A 25,681-nucleotide genomic window follows, 5' to 3' on the forward strand; every position below is an offset into this window, starting at 1 on the left:
TGTGATTTTTCTAATATTTTCTTTCATTCAGATCCTAATAATAATAAATAAAAAAATGTTAACCAAATGCGTAAAGTTTAACATTATTATATATATACATTAAAAAAATAGATACTTATATAAAATTCATACCCTTTTAAATCAGGAGCGAGAGGTCATAATATCTTGACAACAAACTTCAAATTTAAACAGAAATATAGCTATGAGTAATTTCTATTTCAAATTTGTTACTTTAGATGCAAATTAAGATTATATCTTTAATTCCACATAACATAAGGTACATATTTATAAAGCTGACTGTACTAACATAAGTTGGAACTTGTGGACGTTAACTTAACACTGCATGTAGCCACTTTGATGTCTGATGTATTGAGAAAGCGATTATGTTCTTACATTTAACGGGTAAGAAGTAGCCAGAGTTATGTAAGTTATGTAATTTTGCCAGAACTGTTCCTTTAAAGTAATAAAAGTAAAAGTAAAAAGTAAACGTCGAATATGCATTGCACTAATTGTTCATGCACGGGATTTTTGTACACAGACTCAAGTATACCATATAAATAAACTGGCGTTAAAAAAAAAGAATTTCAATTTAGTTTCTTACCAATTCTTTACAATCGACTCTGTATGCTGAACTGGACGATAGTAAAAAAGTATTAATACAAAAAACTTGCCGTTCATAAGCGGCTAAAATGTTCTACATTAATAAATAATTTTCGATTTGATTTAATTTGAAGGAAATTACAGGATAAGAGGCATGTCATCTAGTACTCAGGAATGACAGTAGTGTCAAATGGGGTCGATGAAAATGTTTTTATAAATCAGGCAACGATTACCGTTTACTTCTTTGCCATTACAAAAAAAAATTGGCTAAACATCACACACGCCCGTGCAAAACCTGCTACCTATAGCTAGTTTATGGTACACTTTATTTACGAGATTAGCTTTTAATGCCGTCTACATCAAACTACTATTAAGTTCTGATAATCATCCTAAATCTAAAATAAATATCACAGAAGAACTAACCATTTTTTTCTTATTTCTAGTTCCACCATTAACTGTTCATATGGTGGGTTCAGACCAGCCAATATCAGCGAGCAGAAGATACGACCTGTTATGCCAGAGTTCAGGATCAAGACCCCCAGCTTCCATCACATGGTGGAAGAACGGTCATAGAATAAATAATGCTAAGGAAACGGTGAGTAGAATCTACTACAGATTAGACATCATAATAATAATAATCTCAGGACAATTCACCCAGCGCCATCTAGACCCAAGGTAAGCTAACTAAAGCTTATGTTATGGGTAGATTAGATAACTGATACGAATATATAGATATATATTTTTTTCGTAATTAATACATATTGTACATAGAAAACACCCATACCGACACAAACAATCATATCATAATACAAATGTTTGTGCCGTGCGAAACGTATCCGCTACCATCGAAAGTAAGACGGTGTGCTAAACCACTAGACTATCAAGGCCGTCAAAATTGTTAAATCGTAGTCTAGTCGCCGAATAGTCAACACTAGGTTTTTATGCTATATCCGAACTCTATTCATTGCCATATAATACATCGTTTAGAGAACAAATCGTAATACTGTAACAATAAACAAACAACTGTACAGTAACTGATCTACACCCAGTAGATCAGTTACAGAACTCAGAAGGTCATATTCAATTTAAGAAAGTCATAAACAAGGGTCATCAACTCTTCTAATAGGTCAGATTTCCGCACTGTATATTTGTGGCGCTAAAGGTAGAGTAATTAAACAAAATTATCTAAATCGTAACGCGCAAAACTATGGAGAAACTCTTTGTAAATGAAATTACTTTTTCTTGGTCATTTTAGAGCAGCCTCTTTAATGTCTTTTCAAAATTGCCATGCAAATTTATGGCTGCAATCGTATAAACGACTTTTCGAACTTCCATTTTAAAAGGTAGATGCATGACCCTATTGTTATGGCTCATCGGTTCTGAATTTCCAAAATTACCAGCTAATTTAACATCAACTAAATTTATAGGAGCGCCGTAATCTTTATTACTATAAGAACAACATCCCAGAGTCAACTTAAAATAAGAGCACGTAAAAGTAATAAATGTAGATTGAATGGGACAGCGAGTGCTTGGGGCCTACTCGAATTGGTCGTAAGGGACTCCCTGCCTAAGTTTTAGCTGTAAATGTTTGACGTAAGTGACAAGAGTCCGTCAACTCATGAATGTCCAGATCCTTAGGAGGACGAACAAGTTCGGCTCTTTTGGCTAAACATGTAAGAACAAGTATAAATATGAAGCGTGCCTGCAATACGAACTCGGCTTGTAAAGAAACCAGGAGGGACTGCGCTTCTGGGAGGAGCTTGGCCAGCTACTCTAGTAGTCTAGGCTCTACAGCCTCAAAGACTTGAATAAGAGGCTAATTTTGGAAATAAAGCCCAACATACCACAGAAACTAGCGTGGAACAATTAAATGTCTGACGAATATGTCAAGGCAGACTTTATAATATTATTTGCATAGGTATTTCTGTATCTTATTTATAAACTTTCGGGTTTAGTACATACTAGCTTACCCGCGCAACTTCGTCTGCATTTATCATTACATTTTGTCCAATTTACATTATATCTTTTTAAATTATAGGCTATATGTTATTCTGATGTATAAACTATATTACTGTAAAGTATGATCAAAATCCATTCATCACTTTTTGTTTATAAAAGAAACAAAGATCCATCTATCCATATTAACAAAGTTTCTCGTTTATAACATTAATAAGATTATTAATATAGTAAAACTTGTTTTAACATGGCTAATGCAACCTACACGAAAGATCACGAAAGGTAAATACTTTTATTTACCATACAATTATTCATGTTAAAACCCGTTTAACTATATTAATATAGTAATATCTCTGTATCATCTAATGCAGCCGTTGAATAGCTTGATTTGTACGTTGTGATTTAATTTGAGGAGTTTACTCATCATCATCATCATCTGCTTCTTCCTTATCCCATTTATTTGGGGTCGGCGTAATATGTTTTTCTCTTCCATTCATCCCTGTTCGCAGTCATCGCGTTATTTACTTCCTTTCTTACCATATCATCTTTCACACAGTCCATCCATCTCTTTTTCGGCCTTCCTCTGCCCTTATAACCATCCACATTCATTTGTAACACCTTTCTTAAAATATTATCCTCGTTCCTACGCATTACATGTCCATACCATGATAGACGATTACTCTTCAACCTCTCTGACACCGGTACCACTTTCATAGTTCCTCTAATGTATTCATTCTTTATCTTATCCATTCTTGTCACACCACACATCCACCTCAACATTCTCATTTCAGTTGCATGCAGTCGTCTTTCATCCGTCGCCTTTACGGGCCAGCACTCTGATCCATACAAGTTATTTATATGACAATGAAATTTCAGGGTAAAGAGGCATGACGGCTTAGTTACCTGGAATGGTAATAACAGAATAGTAGCGATGGCTTAGTCCTCTAAATGGTAATACACGATGGGTACTGCGTGTGTTATTTAACGATGTTATATGTTCATGTATATGTATGATGTCTAGCGATATAGCTTCGCATAGTCTCGGTTACGATTCCACGCACAGTACAAATATTTTATTACTGACATGTATAATTATATGTATGACGGCCTCAGTGGTCTACCGGCTGAGCACACCGCCTTACTTCCGATGGTTGCGTTTTTATGAGTACACTTGTTGTATCAGTTTGGGTCGTTTCTATATATATATATATATATTGTGTATGTACTTTAAAAATTATTCTTTGTATTGCTATCGGTATGGTGTTATGGTGACACCATAACACAAGTTCTTCTTAGCTTCACACTGGACTCACTAACATTCCTGGATAATTCCAGGAATGTTATTATATATTATTTATTAGTATATTTGTATTGGTCCTGATATTATTTTCATATATAAATATTTATATCAGTTGACCAGTGCCCACGACACGAGCTCTTCATAGCGTGAGACTAGATGGCGCTGTGTAAATTGTCCAGCGATCTATCTATCTATTTATTTTACATTCTCCATGTAATTTATCAACATAATTAATACACAATAAACCACGTCAATCATTCATAAACAATATAATATGCAGGTACGTACTTACAATATAAGCTAAACGTTCAAATCAGTTTGTTGTATGTAATTTAATTAAAGCCAACATTCAGCTAACATGCCACGCAGAAATTAATATTAACGAGACTTAATTAAAATCAATTTCAACAACATTGCAATATCTGTAGTGACTTTGTGATATCTCATCTTATATTTGTTATTACAAATTTATTTGCTGTTAATTCAATTTAGTTAAATTAATTTACTTTTAAACCTGATCTCTGTCCTCACGGCTCTTTTTATGTAAAACTTTAATTACATTTGTTTTTAAATTATCTGTTGCTAAAGATTTAGTGTAACTATTTTTAAAAAAGATTCTATTAAATAAATCTTTTTTTTCATAGCAATCGAGTAAATTTGATTTGTTTAAAAAACTAAAAGTAATAATAATATTGCTTATAATAATAAATATAATATATTGTATACTGAATTTGACACATAATAACTTGTAACTTGTTGTGCTTGTTATGTGTCTTCGTTCCGAATGAGTGCTCAAACAAAAAATAACTTTGACTAGTCAAAAGTGTTTAATTTAAATTTATTTGAAAAGAGAGATTATTTCGATTTCTAATAAGAAATCACACTCAATCATAAAGCATTCATTAGTAGTAGTTTATATTTTATTTGTAAGGTTTAATAAATTAATTAAAGAAAATACTTAATTTGTGATGAAACAGCTTTCTGAATGAACGTGCTTAAATTAAGTTTATTTGAATAAAGGATTATATCCTTGAAAAACGCCTAAAATACATCTAGTTATTGATAAAATAAGTGATTCAAGATGATTTCTGTATCAAAAATAATTCACAAAATCGCTCATCACTTCCATCTTACAATACTATGAACTCTAAATGTCTTTCACTAAAATATATTTCTCAATTGCTACAATATGTACCCGGACTACCAAAAGCGCCAGTTGTACCAGATAAATGAGCCTAATAAACTATCAGAAAAACTATTGGATATTGGACAATATTACATTTGCTCAGACTACATTTATTTCCTAATTACTTACATAATCTATATCGTTGAATTAAGTACCATAGTTTTTTATATAATTGGAATGGGAATTAGGGTGGCTGTCCACTTATTGGTACGTGATAATAATCACATATATATCGTATACGAGTATGTTATATTATATATTTATAAATATCGTGTATATGAGTCATTATTTATTCAATATTATGTATTATGTTTATGAACTCGTGTAATCCGGTTTTGTTTACATTGTTATTTTAAACTAGCTGTACCAGCGACTTCGTCCACGTCTAATTTAACAAAAAAGTTAATTAGAGAATTTTTCTAAAATAAAAGTAGGCTAATTTACTCCTTATTATATCAGCTACCTACTAATAAAAGTCCCGTCAAAATCGATTTAGTCAGTTCAAAGATTAGCCGGAACAAACAGACCGACAGACAGACAGTCAAAAAATAAAAACAAAATATTTTGGTGTATATACCGTATTTATATTCATACACATGTAGTAAAAAAAGGTTATTTCAATATTACAAACAGACATTCCAATTTTATTTATATGTCATAGATTATGTTTTAATAATAATAATAATAATTTATTGCTCCTCACAAACATAGATGGCAATAAATACTTATACATACATATATATTTGTAAATGCATTGCCCACATAAATCTCTGTTGGTCATATAAATATCACCATATATTTCACGTTATCATGTGTCACCTGTATTCATGCGTTGTCGTTCGTGGAACTAAGATTTCATGCCTTTTATGCCTAATGCCTCATCGCACTCTATAAGCAAATCACAGTTTGGGAAACAAGCTACTTGACCGCTAAAATTGGTGAGAGTATTATAAAGGTATCCATGCAGACTACACAAAGTCTAACTCTGTAAAAATACTTAATACAAATCTGTTCTTTTTTTAAATAACCTTTTCATTTCTATTATATATCCCATACTGGATATGGAACATGTAATATATATCGACCTTTATTATCTTCTTTATGGATTTTATTCAAATTTAATTATTTATTATTTTATTAAAAAACTAAGTTGTAATTGTCAAATCAGTGCAATAACATTTAGAAACTCAATTTATAAGTTAAATTGAACTGAAACAATAATTAACAAACTTTTTACGAACTATTTCTATATAGTAAAAGGACAATAAATAGGTCTTAAATCTTAAAAGTCTGACTTAGTTTTCTATTCTAAACAAATTCACATCATTATTATAAAGAAATAAAAAAGAAAATATCTTGTATTACAAACTGTTTGAAAGAAAATATAACACGCAAAAATCTTAAAAATGTAATTCTGAACAACTTACTGAAACACTTATTCAAAAGAGCAACACTCAAGTTTCTTGCTCATTCTTTTTGTGATGAGTCTGCGTTCCGAATGAGTGGTATAATGAAATAAATATGATCATTCAAAAGTGCTTGTATTAAGTTTATTTGAATAAAGATTATTTCTACTTCTATACTATAAATATTTCTTACTCGCTCCACTTAAGCGAGACAACAAAAAGTGATGATATAAATTAACATGGAGGAAAAACTAAAGCAGTTACCGTCTAGATATTCTGATTTGTTTTGATTCGGGCGATCATTAATGTTATATCTTGATGATATTTCGCAACGTTTTCAGGACGAATTGTAGAGTTGTTCCAATCTCTTTGTTTTGTTTTTCTTCGCGTACTATAATGTGTTTGTTGATCACAACAGTAACTTGTTTATGTTTGTATTGATTGATTAGTCACTATTGATTATAGATATATCGTGATAATTTATTTAAATACTATAATAAAATAATAATTGTTATATAATTATAATGTCTCAGGATAACGTATTCCACTCGTAGTCGTAATCTAGAAGATCAAATCATAATCTAATGAATAAATCGTAAGAGAATAGAGCACCTAGCTTGTGAAGACCACTATACATAATAATTTTTCTCGACAATTCACACAACACGGTTTAGTCCCAAGCTAACCAGAGCTTGTACTATGGTTACTAGACAACTTATACAAATACACATGTTTGCTGAAGGAATATAGCTTTTTATATTATTATAATAATCAAATAAAAATTGGTTACAATTGATTGTACGCTGAATTTAATAGTGACGCCACGGAATTTTCGAGAAGTGAAAAAATGTATAAAACAAAACAACATCAATGTTCCATGCATGACTTCCATATTTGAATTTCATAATTATATTTTTAAATGCATTATTTGGCTATTTGCGTTCGCAAATACCATATATACATTTATTTTTACTTATAATTTCGTATAATGTTCCTTATTTGAATTTTGTAGTTTTATTTTTAAATGCATTATTTTGTTATTTGCGATCGCAAACAACATCGATACACTTATTTTTATTTATAATTTCATATAATGCAATGATGATATTAATAACTTTCTTTCTTTTTCCTGAACAGTTATCAACAGATGGAAACACAACTACGTCAACAGTATCGTTGCAGCTAACTAAAGCTGATACTGGTGCAAAACTCGCATGTAGAGCCTCAAATCCTCAAATGCCATCAGTAGCAGCATTGGAAGATGACTGGACTTTGGATGTACAGTGTAAGTTACATAAATCAAATTAACCTACGAAGTTAATTAATGGCAACATTTGGCTAGAGTAGAACTACTAGATTTATTAATAAATTTATTGTTTCATTTAAATAAAATTAAATTGCGAAAACATGCAGAAACTTCCCCGTATAGTCTACCTCATTTATTTCTGTCACAAAACAGCTTGCTTATTAAAGGATCGAAGTATCTACTAATCGAATAAAATGCATCACAATATTATATGATAAGCATGATACATTCAATAATATTCATAGTTATGAATTCGTGGAGTTCCACGATTATCATATAAGTTTCCATTATATTTTAATTTTCATCTGAGTAGTAATATACTAATATAGACAAATAGAATAGAAGAGAATTCAAATAAACCTAACCTTTAAGCATTTTCAAATTATCAATACTTAATTTTTTAAACTACCGTTCATTTGGAAAGCTGTCTCATCACAAGGACAAGGAAGAAATTTTTCGTGTTACTCTTTTAAATAATTTAATTATAACTTTACATTTTTTCGATGAAATGTGTGAATACAAAATATAATGTTTTATTACAGATGTTCCAGAAACTGTCGTGAGATTAGGCACGAATTTAGATCCAAAAAATATCAGAGAGGGCACCGATGTTTACTTCGATTGCATCATCAATGCACATCCTTATGTATACAAAGTCGAGTGGAGACATAATGTAAGTTTTCGACGATTTTTTTTTCATTTCGTACATAATTGTTGGTACGAAACTCTATTCTCCCAAATTTGTATCTATATATAAATGAAAAATGAATTTGTATTATCAATTTATCAAAAGCACTGCAAACAGATGGTAGATTTGACAAATCATAAGAGTCTGTAATAGACCTAAATGAATAAAGATATTTTGATTTTGATTTCGAATGAATATAATTTCAGACATTTCCTGTCGAACATAAACTGCTATAAAAGACGAATTATGCGTACATTGCCTTTCCGTAATGTAATTATAAAAAGTGCATTCGGTATGTTAGGTTTCTTGTTTTTCATCTTTCATCTCAAGCCCAAGGGTTATGAGTTTTTCAAACTCTTGATTATAATTTGTTACTTCGTCTTCGTTATATAGTCCTTCCATGAATTATTTATATTTAATTTAACTATTACCGTATCTAAATATTACTTTAACAAACGATGAAACATTTTGATATTTACAAAATATCATGAGTAAGTACAAAAGATAATGTTATACAGAATTATTAAGATTAGTTGATTACCATATTTAATTTAGTAAACAGATATTTCGAACTCTAATTTTTCAATTATATTTTTAATTATTGAAATATTTCATATTTCAACAATGTTTCTAAAGCTTGATTAAATAAATATTGGCCGTCAATTTATTACGATTATTTGATATCCAAACAATTTATTTGTAGATAAAATAAAAGGAGATAATTCAATAAATATTATAGGTACTTGTTTCAATAAAAAGAAATACTTGATTGTATTTAGTTTCAAGAGAATATCAAATGTTTTTTTTTATTTCGTGGAAAGTTAATACACTTGACACAAGATCTTTGTGTTTATTGTCCTTTATTTTACGATTGATATAAATAATATGAGTAATTGTTTTATTCAAATGTTACTGTAATTTAATAGAATTTCAGTTATTATATAAATTCATTTTTATTATCTTGTTTTTTTTGTGTTTAAGTAATAATAATAAATGTTTGAAGTACAATTATTCATATATAATTTAAGAGCCACACTCTCGTCGATGGAGCTCTAGCCATTTTCCACGATCTTCCATCAGTCTCTTTAGTTGTCGATACGATATATCTCCATTTTTTTCCGTAATCCGTTTGAACGAGTACGTCAAAATAAAACACAAATAATAATAACTGTTATTCAAACAACGATATCTAGTACCAAGCTGAGTTAGTATTTTATGCACTAAACAACTGATATAACTACTTAAATACAATTTTTATAAATACATAATATATATAGAAAACACTCAGATCTATAAAAATAATGCTCATGAAAAAAATTTTCGTACCATGCGACGAATCGAACCCGCTACTATGGATAGTATATGTATATAGCTTTATATATCGTTATAAGTTAGCGGAAACCAAACTTTATTGTTTTCTGTTTTTATATAATAAGGTTTACTTCAGTGTTGGTTAATACAATGTTGGATGTAATTTTTTTAATTTAATTAACATTATATCCTTGTTTTTATAATTATGTGTTTAATTTACTCCTTCTCTTATTATTATTATTATTTGTGTAAGTGAAAGAAATCTTTAAAGAATTTATAAGATTGGTACTCGGTAAAACCTACAATGTAACCTGCACAGTACCAAAAACTGTAATAATATTGGTATAAGATATATCTATAATGGTACTCCTAAGGTATTGAAGATGAATAACATCATATTATTAAAATAAAGATTTCGAGAATGGTTAAAGAATAAATAATTTTATAATCTGAAGGATTTTCTTGATATAATAATAATACCGGACTCCCATATTTTGTTTATTAACGACGTTTTTCTTCATATCAGGGGAAAACTCTTCTCCACAATGTTGGTCAAGGAGTCATCATCAGCAACCAATCACTAGTGCTTCAAGGCGTTGGTAGAAGGACAGCTGGTAACTACACGTGCGTTGGCTTCAATGCAGAAGGCGATGGCGAAAGCAAACCGTTCTCTTTAGATGTTTTATGTAAGTACTAGTTGCCCGGCGAACTTCTTACCTTACTTCTGCCTCTCTTCTTTTTACTTCTGCCTAGCTTCGATTTTTCCATACTGGTGCCACTGAAAGAAGTATGTTCGCATAGAGCACGCCATAAAGCTAAGTGGAGCGTGGAGTGTTATATGTAAAAATTGTTTATTATTTCTTTATTTTAATTATGTACACCTGGAATTATTGCGATCGTTTATTCTCGATATTGTGTTATATGTTACATATGAATGTGGATGGTTAGGAGAGCCAAAAATGAGATGGATAGACTGTGTGAAAGATGATATGGTAAGAAAGGGAGTAAAGAACGAAATGATTGTGAACAGTGAGGAATGAGAAGAGAAAAAGATATTACACCGACTCAAGATAAATGGGATAAGGAAGAAACAAATGATGTTTGTACATTACATTTTAATTCGAGTGTCTTCGTATATTTCAAAATATATTTTTCGAGTAATTTTCTGATATTTTAGTAGTTATTCTGCTATTCCAGAAGCAGACGAATTCAACAAATGTCATCAAATGTTGTTGATGTTGCTTATATGATGTTGTAAATGATGTTACTAACCCGAATTTGTTAAATATATATGTATACGATAGATAATAGGTTTACTGAAAGATTTGTTATAAAAATAACAAAGAACAAGTTACTTGATATCAAATACCTAAATAAGAGAATAAAAGGATCTTTAGAGTTTTTTAACTAATTTCTAAGAAATATTGAGTAAAGGTAGATAATACTAGTATATCTTCATGCCATCTGGTTAGTTTATCCATATTGTTTGATAAATAGAATTAAACAAACGCCAAATAATACTAAATTTAGACTCTTTCACTGTCACTGTAAAATAATTTATTTACTTATTTAACTTTGATGTATAAATACTAATACGCCTAGCAACTAATACCACTAGTCAAACATAAGAATAATAATATCAGAATATGTGGTAATGTAATTCAGAAAAACCTCAAACTAGAAGTTAGCTATATGAATGATACCTTATTAACGAAGATTATTTATACTAAACAGATGCACCAACATGCAGAAGTTCCCAGCAAAGGGTCCATGGAGTGGCCAAACAGGAGCGAGCACATATAATGTGTCAAGTTGATGCTAATCCACCTGAGGTGACCGTAAGTAACTCTAAATATATATTACTAGCTGACACGCAAACATTATTTTGTCATATAAATTTAAATCAGCATTATTTTAATACCATATTATAAAAAAAAATTGGGTCGTAACATAAATAATTTTAGGTAAATATAAGTATTTACCTCACTCCAAATAATGTTATGGTAAATAAAGGTCTCGACGTTTCGACTAGTTTGCAATAGCCGTGGTCACGAGCTGAAACATCAGGAGAGGTAAATACCTTAAAAAATATACTATAAAATTGTTCACGTAAAAATCCGATTAGCGATATACATAATATCTATATTTATGCGTGAGATAAACAGGAAAAATAAAGAATTAAATAAAATGAATATTAATAAAAATAAAGACATAAAATAAATAGTGAAAAATATGAATGAATGAATAAAACGATGAATGAAATAAAATTGACTGTCTAGTAAGTTTTTATTTCATTCGTCGTGGATATCCATGCAACATATTTAAAATTACACTCACTTATTAGAAATGTAATTAACTAAATTGGGAGTATATGATACAATAGGGGACGTATATCATTTGCTGATGAAATGTGTCAGGTACGAGAGTTTACGATACAGAGTAACGTCAGATCATAAAATAAACGTTTTCGATATAGGTGTCATTCAAAGTGTTTTAGCTAATTCTTCAGATAGTGCTTCAAAGGCCATTTTCTCACTGGTGAAGTGACATAATTATTAGTTTTAGTGTACTATGGGAGTAGCACATACTTTTAATTCGTACAAATTCCAAAATTTAAAAGAAATAATGTTATATTAAAAATATTTTTTTGATTTAATTTTTGTCAGCTGTAACTACTATAAAATATGTATTTTTCTATTCATTACTAATTGTATTATTAACATAAATAATGTAGTAATGAAATTATAAATTGAAAACTGAGTGGTACAAATAGTATATTTCTTAACGTTAAATCTAAGATGACCTTTAGACGAAATTAAACTTTATAACTTGAAATTTATAATTAAAAGTACATTTTATTATTAAGATATTTAAGTTTCTTATAAAACATTCATAGTATTCATAAAACAATAATAAAATCTTATATTTTGCGCTACTACCCAGTACCATAACACCTGGATCTTTGTTATTTTAAATTCATTTGCAAAATTTACCCTTTAGCTGTACTTGAGTCCTTTCCAAGAGGATGGATATTGCGGACTCCGTTGAATATCTCTAAACCTGGATTTTCGTAATGATCTACAGCGACGAAATACATAATATGGCCACTAAATGTGGATCAGGACTTTAATAAGCTGCTATACCTGCTTTCTACCATAACATCAGTAGTAAAAAGGTAGTTTATAAAGGTATAATGAGACGAGATAGGAGAGGCTTTTAGAACTTTACCTATGAAGTGTCAGTCATGACAGTACAAATATTACGAAGGTTTTCTCACAACTTTGATACATTTTGTCATTTTGTTTGTATTATAAATTTAATTTCCTTTCTGTTTCTAAAATATGTCATTTCATATCCAAAATATTTATAAGTACATGTCAAGTATTTCATATAAACAATTATTTATATAAAAAAACGTATTTATAACATATCTGTACTAATATTGTAAAGGGGTAAATTGAGTTTGGATGTTTAGAGTAATCTCGAGTACCTACTACTAATCTATTTTGTAAATTATTAAAAATTAGATAACCCATTCATCGAGGATGGCTATAGGCTATATAACATCACGCTAATACTAATAGGAGCAGAATATAATAAAAATGTTGTAAAATCGCGAAAAATGGGAACAGATGAAATAGCGCTGTTCAGTTGTCTTTTTAATTACAGTTACAAAGTGTTGAACAGAATTACATCACTGTAATAAATATATGATATTGTTTGCCTATACTCCAAACTTCATCTAAATTATTACAACTTTCTATATGTACTATCCCGCTTATTGTTTAAAATCGATCAAGTATTTATCCAATACATATATACAGATATATAGAAAAAAATATTAAACATACAGTACCTACTTCTAAAGAACATTTTTATATTATTTTTTTATTAATGAAAAAAATATCTTTTGTTAATTTAAGGTTGACGAAAGTCATCAACACACAATGTTACAGTCTATACCTACATATGTTTCAATAAAAACGTATTATTAATTAGTAGTATATTGTCATTTCTTCATAAATATATCCAATTTCATATATAACATCTTATTACTGAAGACCAATTACTTTATGTGATAATAAATCTAGAAAATTATCTTCTTGATTGCTCAAACTAATAAGTGCTGAAAGTAATCACGTAATGACACTAATATTATATACCGATACTATTTTTATTAACACAAAAAATAGCCTTGTTAACTCAAAAATAGATTGATTACGAGGCCTACGTAATCAATCTATTTTTGAGTCAAATTCCATTAATATCTATTCAGTCGTTCAGCTAATTAAATTACACTAAATTAAAAAAATGATAAATATATAGGTACTTATATACAGTTATATATATAAATATATATATTCTGTTCTACGAGCTACGTAGCCGTACGATAGCCGTTGGGGATATAAAGTCCTCGAGTGGCGACCACGGACCGGAAGACGCAGCGTGGGAAGCCCTCCAGCAAGGTGAACCGACGATCTGGTCAAGATCGCTGGTAGGCGATGGTTGCGAGCAGCGCAGGACCGATCGTCGTAGAGATCTTTGGGGGAGGCCTATGTCCAGCAGTGGACGTCTTCCGGGCTAAGATGATGATGATTATTTATACCTATAATTAGGAAAAATCACGGGATCTTATCACGTTTTGTTTATTTTTATTGTGTTCTACAACTACTAACTACGCAACGCAACAGCTATCTGTTGCTAAAAATGCGTTAATATCCGTGATTCAAGAGAGATTTATATGTATAATACATATACACCCGAGCGAACCCGGGCGGTTAGCTAGCACTATATAAATTATAACACAGATAAAGGAACACAAACTAATGTACACAATATTTCAACAGTTTCGCTGGACCTTCAACAATACAGCTAATAGCAACGAAGTTAGTGATACGTACGTCTCCAGAGCCGGTACCAGTTCCACTGTCACCTACACTCCACATACAGAGATGGACTATGGCACATTGTTGTGCTGGGCCCATAACCGAATAGGCAAGCAGAGGGTACCATGCGTGTACCACATTATTGCAGCTGGTAAGAAATCTTTACATTTTTAATTACGTACTAGTACTTAATATAAATGTGTGTTATGTATGTATTTACATTGTTATTATATATAGATAAACAAGAATTTTTATTTGTATTGTTAATACACAAATATAGACTTAATTACAATGCATTACAGATTATTAAAACCAATGCAATACACATAGTTCAGTGTGGAAAATCACTCAAGAATTTTCATTATATACTAACTTATTGCTTTCAAGACAAGTTATGGTCCATAAAGAATCATGAGCTTTGTTAATAAACAATTTTTATGATAATTTGTTACTTTTGTCTTATTTCACATTCAATTTCTATATTATGTATTTTTAAAGTCAAACTCAGACTAACAACTTATATATTATGTGGTTTCAGAGTTAAACTCAAAACTATTTTGAATAAATAACATAGGACTTTTGGCCTCTCTTGCACATTATATTTTTAATCACTATCTCTACCATCGTATATCGTCAAAGTTAGGCTAGCTATTTTAGAGACTAGCATGTAACTAACTTTTATAATGAAATATGTATTTGTTCTACAGGTCGACCTGATCAAGTACATAACTGTTCAGTAGTAAATGCTTCAATGACATCATTCGGGGTTCGATGTTCAGAAGGTTTCAACGGCGGCATGCCACAATCTTTCCTGTTGGAAGTACGCGAAATAGTTACACAAGTAAGTAAATCAGTTATTAGATATTGATACTCTGTTATATATTCTGTTTGTATGACTAAAAATTATAATAACTCAGGACAATGTACACAGCGCCACCTAGTTGCCAACTGAAAGCAGAGAAAAATAAGATAAAAGAAATAATAATAATACCGGTATTGTACCCAAAACACTTCAAAATAGTCTGCAAACATTAAACATTCATCCATCCAAAACATAGTTGCCACAATATTAAATATAAGCAACAATATCTTACCCAGCACAACCTCTCCCACACTTGGCTAAGCTGAGGATAAATAAGATAAAAGAAATAATAATAATAATAAACACAGAAGAGTTTCGTGAATATAAAATATATAAATAAATAATAATAAAAATATAATATACAGAATATAATATAAATTTCATAACAAAAAGCGACTTTATCGCTTAAAGCAATCTCAAATACATGATGATGTTAATATATAATATACATATTTATATACACGGTGTATATACTACAGATAAATACATTTAGAATGTTCCAAATAAGCTAGCTTTCTTCAACTATCTCGCGAGTGCCGTGATGGAAACGCTCCCGATGTGAGATTAATAGCTTCCACTGGGAACTCCCTAGGTGCTCGTTGAGTTTATTCGCCTGAAATCTTGAAACTGAAGACTTTGTTCTTGACATAACTATATCAAATACAAAGTCTCGATGTGACGTTTCAAACAAAGTTATTATAAACTCCAAATATGTAGTACTATGTACAACACTATACAGTTATTTATTTTTAAACTTTTGTATTGTTTTACCGGATCTCAAACGTTGAGAGAGGTAAATATCTTTATTTTCGATAAAATCAGTCGTATTAGGACGGTTAAGGCTATAAATTAAACTATATATCTTATCACTACGACTGATTTAATCTTATTGTATATTTATTATTTTTTATTTGACCCAAAAATGCTGGTTGGTAGTTTGTATTCACACGTTTCGACTTGTAAATGTAAACTTACAGGGATTATTAAAATGAGCAACACAGTTTCTTGCTCGTTCTTCTTGTGATGAGACAACTTTCCGAACAAGCTATTCTAAAGTGCTTAAATTAAGTTTATTTCAATAAATGACTTTCTATTCTATTCTATTCTATAATTAGATATTTTTTTAACTAACAATAAACTAAAAATAGAAAATATCTCTGAGTCTTTCATGTAAGGACATCTCACATCTAAATATAAAAAATACATCATCAAAGAAAAATCTAACCAACTGACATACAAGTAATAACAACTGTAACTAAAATGGATTATCAGCTTCTTTGTCTTAACTTAAAAAAATCTCGAGTTTTCCAGAAGTTAAATTATTATTTAATTTAGAGTTGTCATTTTTCGTACGATCCACTGGAAAAAGTTTTTAGAGCTCTTGAGCAAATATACGAGATTTCTTTCTAGTCCAATTTTTATACACAGCTATAATAGAGTAGGAAGTCTACCTGGAATGAATTCTCACAAGTTGTCTCTCAAATTTAATGAAATTACAAGTATTATTATCTAAATTAACCCATTTTCATGTTTCAAACTTCCAAATACCCCCTTATATGTATTTAATTTCCTTTGTAGAACGCTTACAATGTAATTAAAGAAGAATTAACATAATACATAGTAATTATTCCGACAATTAGCAAACAAGAGAGTTCCTTGTTAAATCAGTTCACATATTAAAATAGATTAAAATAGTATCTTTACGTCTATTACCTCTTACGTCTGATGAGAAGTAATTACTTGAACAGTCTGCTTCAACAAAGTAAGATAATTTCAGTATTAGCAATCTAGACGGTTTAGTATTACAGTAATGAGAAATTACGTCATAATATTGTAACATCAGATCATTATGGATTAGTGGTTTACTGGGCTTAGGTGGATCGACGACATACGTAGGGTTGCGGGTAATAACTGGAAGAGAAGGGCTGAAGATTGTGCCCAGGAAGACTGTGTTTTTTTTTATACTTCTTTCTATTCTTTTTTTAATATTATATTCTTACTCTCTCCTAATCTTCTATCTGTTTCCCTGTAACGTTACAAGAATTAGGAATATTGTAAACTTATTTCCAGAGTTATTATTATATATACAACTAGCTACTCGCGCTATTCCATTATAGTTTTGTACGATATTCTTTATTTATTATAACATATACACCGATTTTCAGTATTATAAATTACTAGCTACTCGCCCCGGCTTCGCCCGGGTGTACATGTATTATATATATAAACCTTCCTCTAGAGTCACTCTATCTATTAAAAAATCTAAATCCGTTGCGTAGTTTTAAAGATTTAAGCGTACAAAGGGACGGACAGACAGCTAGAGCAACTTTGTTTTATACTATGTATATATAATACTAGCAGTCGCAGCAAACGTTGTTTTACCTTAAAATAAAATAAAAAATTTAGGGGTGGACTACCCCTAACATTTAGGGGGATGAAATATAGATATTAGCCGATTCTCAGACCTACTCAATACGCTCACAAAATGTCATGAGAATCGGTCAAGCCGTTTCGGAGGAGTATGGGAACGAAAACTGTGACACGAGAATTTTATATATAAGATAACTATACAATAATAACTACTAGACTAATAAATGTAAGAGTCTGAAAATAAAAAGAAATGTAGTTCATAATATCAAAAGACATTAATGTTTCTATGTAGTTTAATATCTGCTATTTCTCTAAATAGGATCGGTAGCGTCTACATCTAAAACTTAGTAATTATATTTGCTCAGTGAATGTATCATTTTGGTACTTCTGGAGATTAATCGTGCTCTTGTATAACAGGTTCATTAAATTGTATATTCCTTAATATTAGATATAGGCTATCTACTATAGTATTTTATACTATTATTAATATTAAATCGCTTATTGTATTTATGTATATACTTAGGTCGTTATGTATTTATATAGTCATATATATTTGCTTTGATATATTTAGTATAGTATCTTTTTATATATGTATTATAATATGTAGATTTATTAACTGTACATAGTAATATTCTATTTGTGTAGTTAGAACTCTTGCACTACCAGTATCCGCTAAATATGTCCACTGTTACCATTAGGTTGGCTGGAAGAGATCCCTTTCAGAGATAAGCCCACCCTTGCTCACATATTTATTTATAAATATGTTGTTTCTTACTATGTATATAATAAAGAATATATTTTAGACGTCTTAAAAAAGGAAGAGCTCAATCCTATTGTTTTCTAGTGTTATCGTAGAACATTTTTCAAAGTGAAACATGGACATGTTATGCGGAGAAGCGAGGATCGCATCTTAAAGAATGTGTATAATATGAATGTGGATTGATGGAAAGGGAGAGGACGTCCTAAAAAAGATGCAGGTATTGTGTGAAAGATGATATGAATAAAAGGAGAGTATGCTTAGATATAACAGGCGATAGAGATCACTGGAAGAGAATGATATACTGCGTCGACCCCAAATAATGGGATAAAAGAAAAGCAATGTTGAGTTTGAATGAAGTGAAAATATTCTAACGTTTCCATTTTATTTAAAAGCTGGTACTTTTCCTTGGTCCCATATAAATTTGATCGATATTTAATTTTTTTGAGTTATCTTCAATAATGCGTATTTAATTGGTTTCGAATACGTTGATGATGTTCTCATTTTATTATTATCGATGTATAAATTTTTAACGATTGAAGACCGTTTCTCTTTTCTGTATATGGCATTACTTATATTAAAATGAATACCAATTAATTAAAGATTAAAGAATTTTTTGTATCCTATTAATCTAATAAATTTAAGTCCATTATTGGCGCTTACCTATGTCCGTATTTGACTAATCCTAACAATCATAAAAATTAAAAATTATTTAAAAGAGTTTCTTGCTAATTCTTTTTGTGATGAATCTGATTCCAAATGAGTGGTAGAATAAAAAATATGATTATTCAAAAGTGCTTGTATTCAGTTTATTTGACTAAAGATTATTTCTATTTCTATCCATGTTCTATTTTTTTCTAATATCTGCTTCTTTATTTTCTACTTTCTATTCCTACTATTTTAGAATTTCATTTATAATACTTCCGATGGATTGAACCTTATTCTATGTTCTCGTTTGTATAATGAACTCGCAATTAAAACTTCTTTATCTATATTTAGAAGTAGAAGTAAGTTGCTGTTCAAGTTTCTCATAGCGTCTAGAATGTCAGATGATACATAATTAGGTAAATATGGTAAACATTACTAGGCTTGTAACTTGTACTATGAAACTGTTATATTATATGTTGTATATATATACATTAGTATGTAGATATATATTTGTGTTCATCATATATATTTACAATAACAACTGTTATCTTTGTTTGGGGAAGGAACTGACTCCTAGATACAGCTCACGCTAGTTTGGAAGTGTGGACTGCATCAAACTGTAAACTGATGAAAGTTTAAATAAATAGTAAAAAAAAATCATACGAATAGTTGCCTCACTTGTATCTACTTTGCGTTACTATTTTTGCCTTATAAGCGAAGATCTTAATTTTTCTGATTTGGTATGATAAAAATTGATATTGAAATTAATGAAATCGCAAATAATAATTTGAAATCAGTGATTTATTACACTGATCACTGATATATTATTTATTATTTAGTTATTATTACTACAATTATATTATTATTATTATACAATGCTCTGGAGATGGGCGCAAATAACTGCAACACAGTTTTTGTAAACTAATGTAGTGGTTTACGTTTAACATGTTATTGTTATAACTTTGTTTTTAGTTTAAATAAATTCTTTAATTCTAATTATCGGTTTATATGTATCCTCTCAACCTACAACATTATCTTATAATAACATATCTTATCCATATCCTTTAACGTCTCCAAAAACGTAGTAATTATTGTTTTCTCTTTGATAGGAAATCGTTGCAAACGTCTCAAGTGCAGTACCTCGCTTCATGGCAGCAGGATTACAGCCTGGACGTACATATGCAGCAGCAGTTCTTGCATATAATGCTAAAGGAAGAGGAGACCCTTATCCATTGAGAGCCGGTACATTGAGACCACCAGAGAAACACCATGTTCATGATAAAAGTTTAGGTAATGTAATATACACTTAATTAGCAAATAGCTATTGTTTAAATTTAATTGACAGAATGTCTACATCTATATGTATACAACCATACCAATATAATAAAAAGAAAACTATATAATATTTCTGCCGAGTAACAGCGCTGATTTTCAGCGGAGGTTTTAGGGTAAATAATAGCAGTTAAAACAAGTACTAAAAAATATCTGGACTTCATTTCTATTTAAACAATCACCAATCAATTTATTTGAAAGATACTTCTGCATAGTCTGTGAGTAAGTCCCTGTATCATCGAAGTCTATGGATGACTGTACTACTCGTATTAGCAATATACTGGTGTATAGGTGCGATGTAAAGAGGCAGAGTAATTACAGTATTCAAAGGCATATCGCCTTAATCCTCAGAATCGGTATGTTTATCCAGGAGACATAGAGGATTACAATTTTCCATCAAATGGATTAACAACTTATTTGCTATGCCAATAACGTTAAAAATATCTGCGTTCGCAGATGTTAAATTATTTTTGAGCAGAAAAATGGTCAGAAAAATAGATTTGTTTTGAAATTTCATGAAATATACTCTTGTTCATACAGACTTACCAAGAACAGCCTTCCAAATGTCCGGGGCCATGTCCGCGGCGGTCGGTGGAGGTGGAGTCCTTATGGTTGTGCTAGTTCTCTTCATGATAGCAGTGAGGCAACGATGTGCTAAGAGGAAACCAAGGTCTGCACCACCACCATCCTCACAACCAGCCTCTCCTGATAAGCTAAGAGAGAAAGATGATAGCGAAAGTGATGATCGTAATCCGGATATAATTCCATCGGACACTGATCAGATGCAGGTAAGAATTTTAAATGCTATTTTCATATTTTATTTCATTTACTTTTAAGTTTACTTGACACCATAATACGTCTGAGATGGTAGGAGTATGAAACCTACTTTTTTTTATTTATTCACTAACTATACTCGCGACTTCGTCCGCGTGGAATTTAACTTTATTTTTTAAAATAAAAGTAGTCTAAGTTACTCCTTATTACATCAGCTACTTGCCAATAAAAATCCTGTCTAAATCAGTCCACCCATTTCAGAGGTTAGCCGGAACAAACTGTCTGTCTGTCTGTCTGACAGACAAAAATTGTAAAAAATGTTATTGGTGTATGTACCGTATTTATTTATATTCATATGCATGTAGTAAACAACGGTTATTTCAATATTACAAACAGACACTCAAATTTTCTTTATTTATAGATTTAATAAAGGTAAGTACATTTATTTTCATACAATGACTCGCCAAACTGCAGAACAGTTTGTTAACTTCTTACTACACAGAGTAATGTAAGCAGACGAGAATTAGGTTGGTTAATTTATAATCTGTATTTCCATCACCAGAAAGCCAGTAAAAATATAAATTACCAAAAAGTACATCTAGTTCTATCTCACCAAACAGAGTTATCTACTCTTTACTTACGACTTTGTATTCAAAATATCTTTATTCATGTAGATCTATTACAGACTCTTATGATATATCAAATCTACAGTATTAAGTATATATACTAACATAGTACTTTCTTCACTCTAGTTGGATTATTACCGCCAGCAACAAGTCTCGACTATTTCCCCTCCCCTGAGCAGTAGAGGTCCACGTGGAAGTGTGGCTGGAGTGCGCGGTGGTCTGCCCGGGTACTGTCCACTACGCACCGCACCGCCTCCATCGCATCCATCGATGCACGACCCTTCTGTAAGTGATATTACTTTCATACTAGCTGTGCCCGCGATTTCACCCGCGTTAAATTTCAATATAAAATATAGCCTATATGTTATTATGTGTTATCTGATGCATAAGCTATACGGTAGAGTTTCATCAAAATCCGTTCAGTAGGTTTTGCATGAAAGAGTAACAAACATCCATAGTTATAAACTTTCGCGTTTGTTAAGATAATCATCATATCCAACACCTATGAGAATACTGGATTAAGAAGAAAATTCTAACTTTTAGATTCTAATTATTTAGCTTAGATAGCATGGCATATAGATGGAGTAATGACAATTGTAGTATTATGGGTAAGTTGACGCGTAAATGTTAATCGTGCCTTGGAAGAGGCCTATATCCAGCAGTGGACTGCAATGGCTGAAAATATATTATAGCACAATGTTAAAAATATAAACCACTTTAAAAATTAATCTTACGCTATAATCTGAAAGGGCCTCTACTCAGCTGTTGGCGCAGCGTGATTGAAGAACTGATCATCAAAACTAGACTTTAAAGTTATTATTTTAGAGAAGAATTTACAAAATTGGATTTTTTTAAATTAATCCAGTATTATATTAAATGTGCGATATACGAAGAATGTTTTAATATTGCTAGAAAAATAAGCTGCTACCGGTAAGATGTTGTCGATAAGTAATAACCTCCAACGTTTATAATAAAACAAAAAGGAGCTTAATATCTAAGCGTTAGAGTGCCAGTTTGAATTACCATGTGGACTGTGGAATTCTTTTCGACATAAATAGAAATTTCATTATTATGCAGCTATATAAAAATAAAATGTCGTTGTGTTTGATTGTGAAATATTTAATTTATATGTATACATGGACCGATAATGTTAGATAAATAATATTGAAATGCCTGAATTTAAATAAATAAATTACTAGAAATTAAATAAATATTAGAATAGTACATTTTGACTGATCTAATTTTATATAATATCTAAATTAGATCCGTAATATATTTTTTTTTATACGCCTTAGTATATATTATATCTTAGGATGTTGATAATCAATTATACTATGTAATAATGTTTTTACATATTTTCTTTTTGGGATGAGAATAAGATCAATTTGAGGCAACAAAGCAAAGCGACTTTTAGCAAGTTTCTACAAATTAAAACACTTTTCTTGAAATTGTCTTTATTTTAGTGAACACTTGTACTGTATTGTATACTGAGGGGCCCCGTTGGCTACTAAAGTGCTTAAAATAGTAATAGTAGTTAAACAAAGCCTCTGGAATACGGCCAATACTGGATGGACCAAGGCGTGACTTCCTTGCACTGAATTCTGGCGCTGTACCAAATTAATGATACATACAGAAAATTACATAATATATATATATCTAATCAATTGTTGTAAATATATATATAACAATAATAAATTTATTTTCAATTTTTAAATCAACGTTTCATTATATTGTATTTAATAGTAATATTATTATATTATATATTTAGTTCAAGAATTATTTGAAGAATAATTTGGTTGAATGCGCTTAACTCAGGAACTACTGGTTCAAATTTGAAAAGTTTTTTAGGGCTGAATTCCCCATTAATTGAGGTAGGCTTTAGGCTATAATACAGATCAATAGGAGTAGAGTATAAAAAAAATGTTGCAAAAAATAGGATAAATTTATATTTACATTTTAAGAGCAGACGCAAGTCATCCAACAATAATGAGAAGACAAAGTTGCGAGGATCACCTAATTAATAATATTTTTCTATGTAACAATAATAAATATATATATATAGTAAACTTCACTTCACTGCTCACTTTTAATTCTTCTTTTTGCGTAGGAGTCTACATTCCAAAATTCTTCATCGGGCATTCCACCGCCCGCGCGCTTTGCCGCGGGCTCGTGCACTTTACCGCGGGGTACAAGTCTCGCGGCGCCAGCGGACGCGCGCTGCGGTATACCGCTGCAGCACCTGCGCACGCTACCGCGCCCGCTACCCGCGCCCGCGCCCGCCTCCGCTCCGCGCATCACCCCGCGCGACACTCCGCTCTGACAGACGACCCAACTTTAGGACATGTGTAAATAAACAAGTGAAGTGACACGCTCAACTCAAGACTCGAGGTTTGCTCACTTTTATCGAATAAGTGACTTTTGTATCAATTACTCGACGAGAACTGCTGATCGGTCATTGGATTAGATAGAAATAATTGAATTCGTTACTACTAATATGTAAATTACCAATGTAAATAATAATCGATAGTTTTTCGAGTCGATTTATATTAATGAATAATACGACATACCAACAAACTGAATTACTCAATATCTCAATAATGAATACTTATACTTTAATTTTTTATAAATGGTTGTGAAAAGTTTATAAAACCAATCGTGTAAAATAAATAGTGTTAATACAGTAACCGATGAAAGGAAGTGTTATAGAATTTTTAACGACAGAATATGTTAACGGAATGGAGTCTATTGAAATTAAATTTGAGAAATTTTGAATTTCAATTGATCGTTTCCTATTGTAATATAGTTGAAGTAACTGAAAATAATATAGTCAGTTTATCATAATCACGGAAATGTGATAATATATTATAATATTATTATGCAATATTAATGTCTCAACTCTGCTAATATAAAATGTATAATTGATGTTTTCCGCTACCGCTTATAATGTCGCTTATCAAATAGACCACAAATTATGCATTGTTTTAATTAAAAACATGAGTGGACAGAATATTTTTAAAGTAACTATTTAAAAGCTCTCGTTAGTTACTTATCTAAACGTATATTGATAGTAATTGGAACAGGTCGATGTACTAGCGTGGACATAGATATTTAAAAAAATACTCTACATTATTTGAGCAATAGAAGCCAAAACATTTCTTTTTTCTATATATATGTTTCTATGCTAATCTTATAGAAATCACTGCATTAAACTGAATGCAATTATCACCGACGTAATGCTGGAGGTGTAACTTAAAATAAAAGCTATATTTTAGCAGATAGGAAAATATCTTTTTAAATTATAACCTATGTGTTATTCTGATGTATAAGCTATATCACTGTAAAGTTTCAAAAAATCTGTTCAATAGTTTTTGCGTGAAAGGGTAACAAACATCCATCCATACTCACAATATATACACACACACAGATTTGTACGATTGATATAAACAGATTTTGCAAGGGCCATGTTTTTGTATAACATCATATATGTATGTACCGAAAATTTACAAATAAATTTATTATTATTATTATACTTGGTAAGATAAAATAGGTACTTATGAATACAAATGTACATACCGTGCAAGGAATCGAACCCACGATAAGAAGAAGTAAGGCGATATACTAAACCGCCAGACTACAGAGACCATAATAAAAATAAATGAAATAATAATAAGTG

At 30.5% G+C, this 25,681-nt stretch overlaps 1 protein-coding gene across 1 annotated transcript in view; it reads left to right on the top strand.

Moving 5' to 3' along the window:
• Nucleotides 1-24,328, top strand: part of LOC131851733 (hemicentin-2) — a 41,644-nt gene extending 17,316 nt beyond the window's left edge. Inside the window, exons 6-16 of the mRNA XM_059202276.1 lie at nt 1,044-1,195; nt 7,586-7,733; nt 8,297-8,427; nt 10,280-10,439; nt 11,488-11,591; nt 14,601-14,790; nt 15,347-15,480; nt 20,386-20,566; nt 21,149-21,396; nt 22,135-22,293; nt 24,116-24,328. Coding sequence (XP_059058259.1) covers nt 1,044-1,195; nt 7,586-7,733; nt 8,297-8,427; nt 10,280-10,439; nt 11,488-11,591; nt 14,601-14,790; nt 15,347-15,480; nt 20,386-20,566; nt 21,149-21,396; nt 22,135-22,293; nt 24,116-24,328 — 1,820 coding nt within the window. The remainder of the gene's footprint in view (nt 1-1,043; nt 1,196-7,585; nt 7,734-8,296; nt 8,428-10,279; nt 10,440-11,487; nt 11,592-14,600; nt 14,791-15,346; nt 15,481-20,385; nt 20,567-21,148; nt 21,397-22,134; nt 22,294-24,115) is intronic.
• The last annotated feature ends 1,353 nt before the right edge of the window (nt 24,329-25,681 follow it).

This window comes from Achroia grisella, unplaced genomic scaffold (assembly GCF_030625045.1).
Source record: "Achroia grisella isolate CSIRO2021 unplaced genomic scaffold, CSIRO_AGI_Agris_v1 utg807, whole genome shotgun sequence".
Taxonomy (NCBI): domain Eukaryota; kingdom Metazoa; phylum Arthropoda; class Insecta; order Lepidoptera; family Pyralidae; genus Achroia; species Achroia grisella.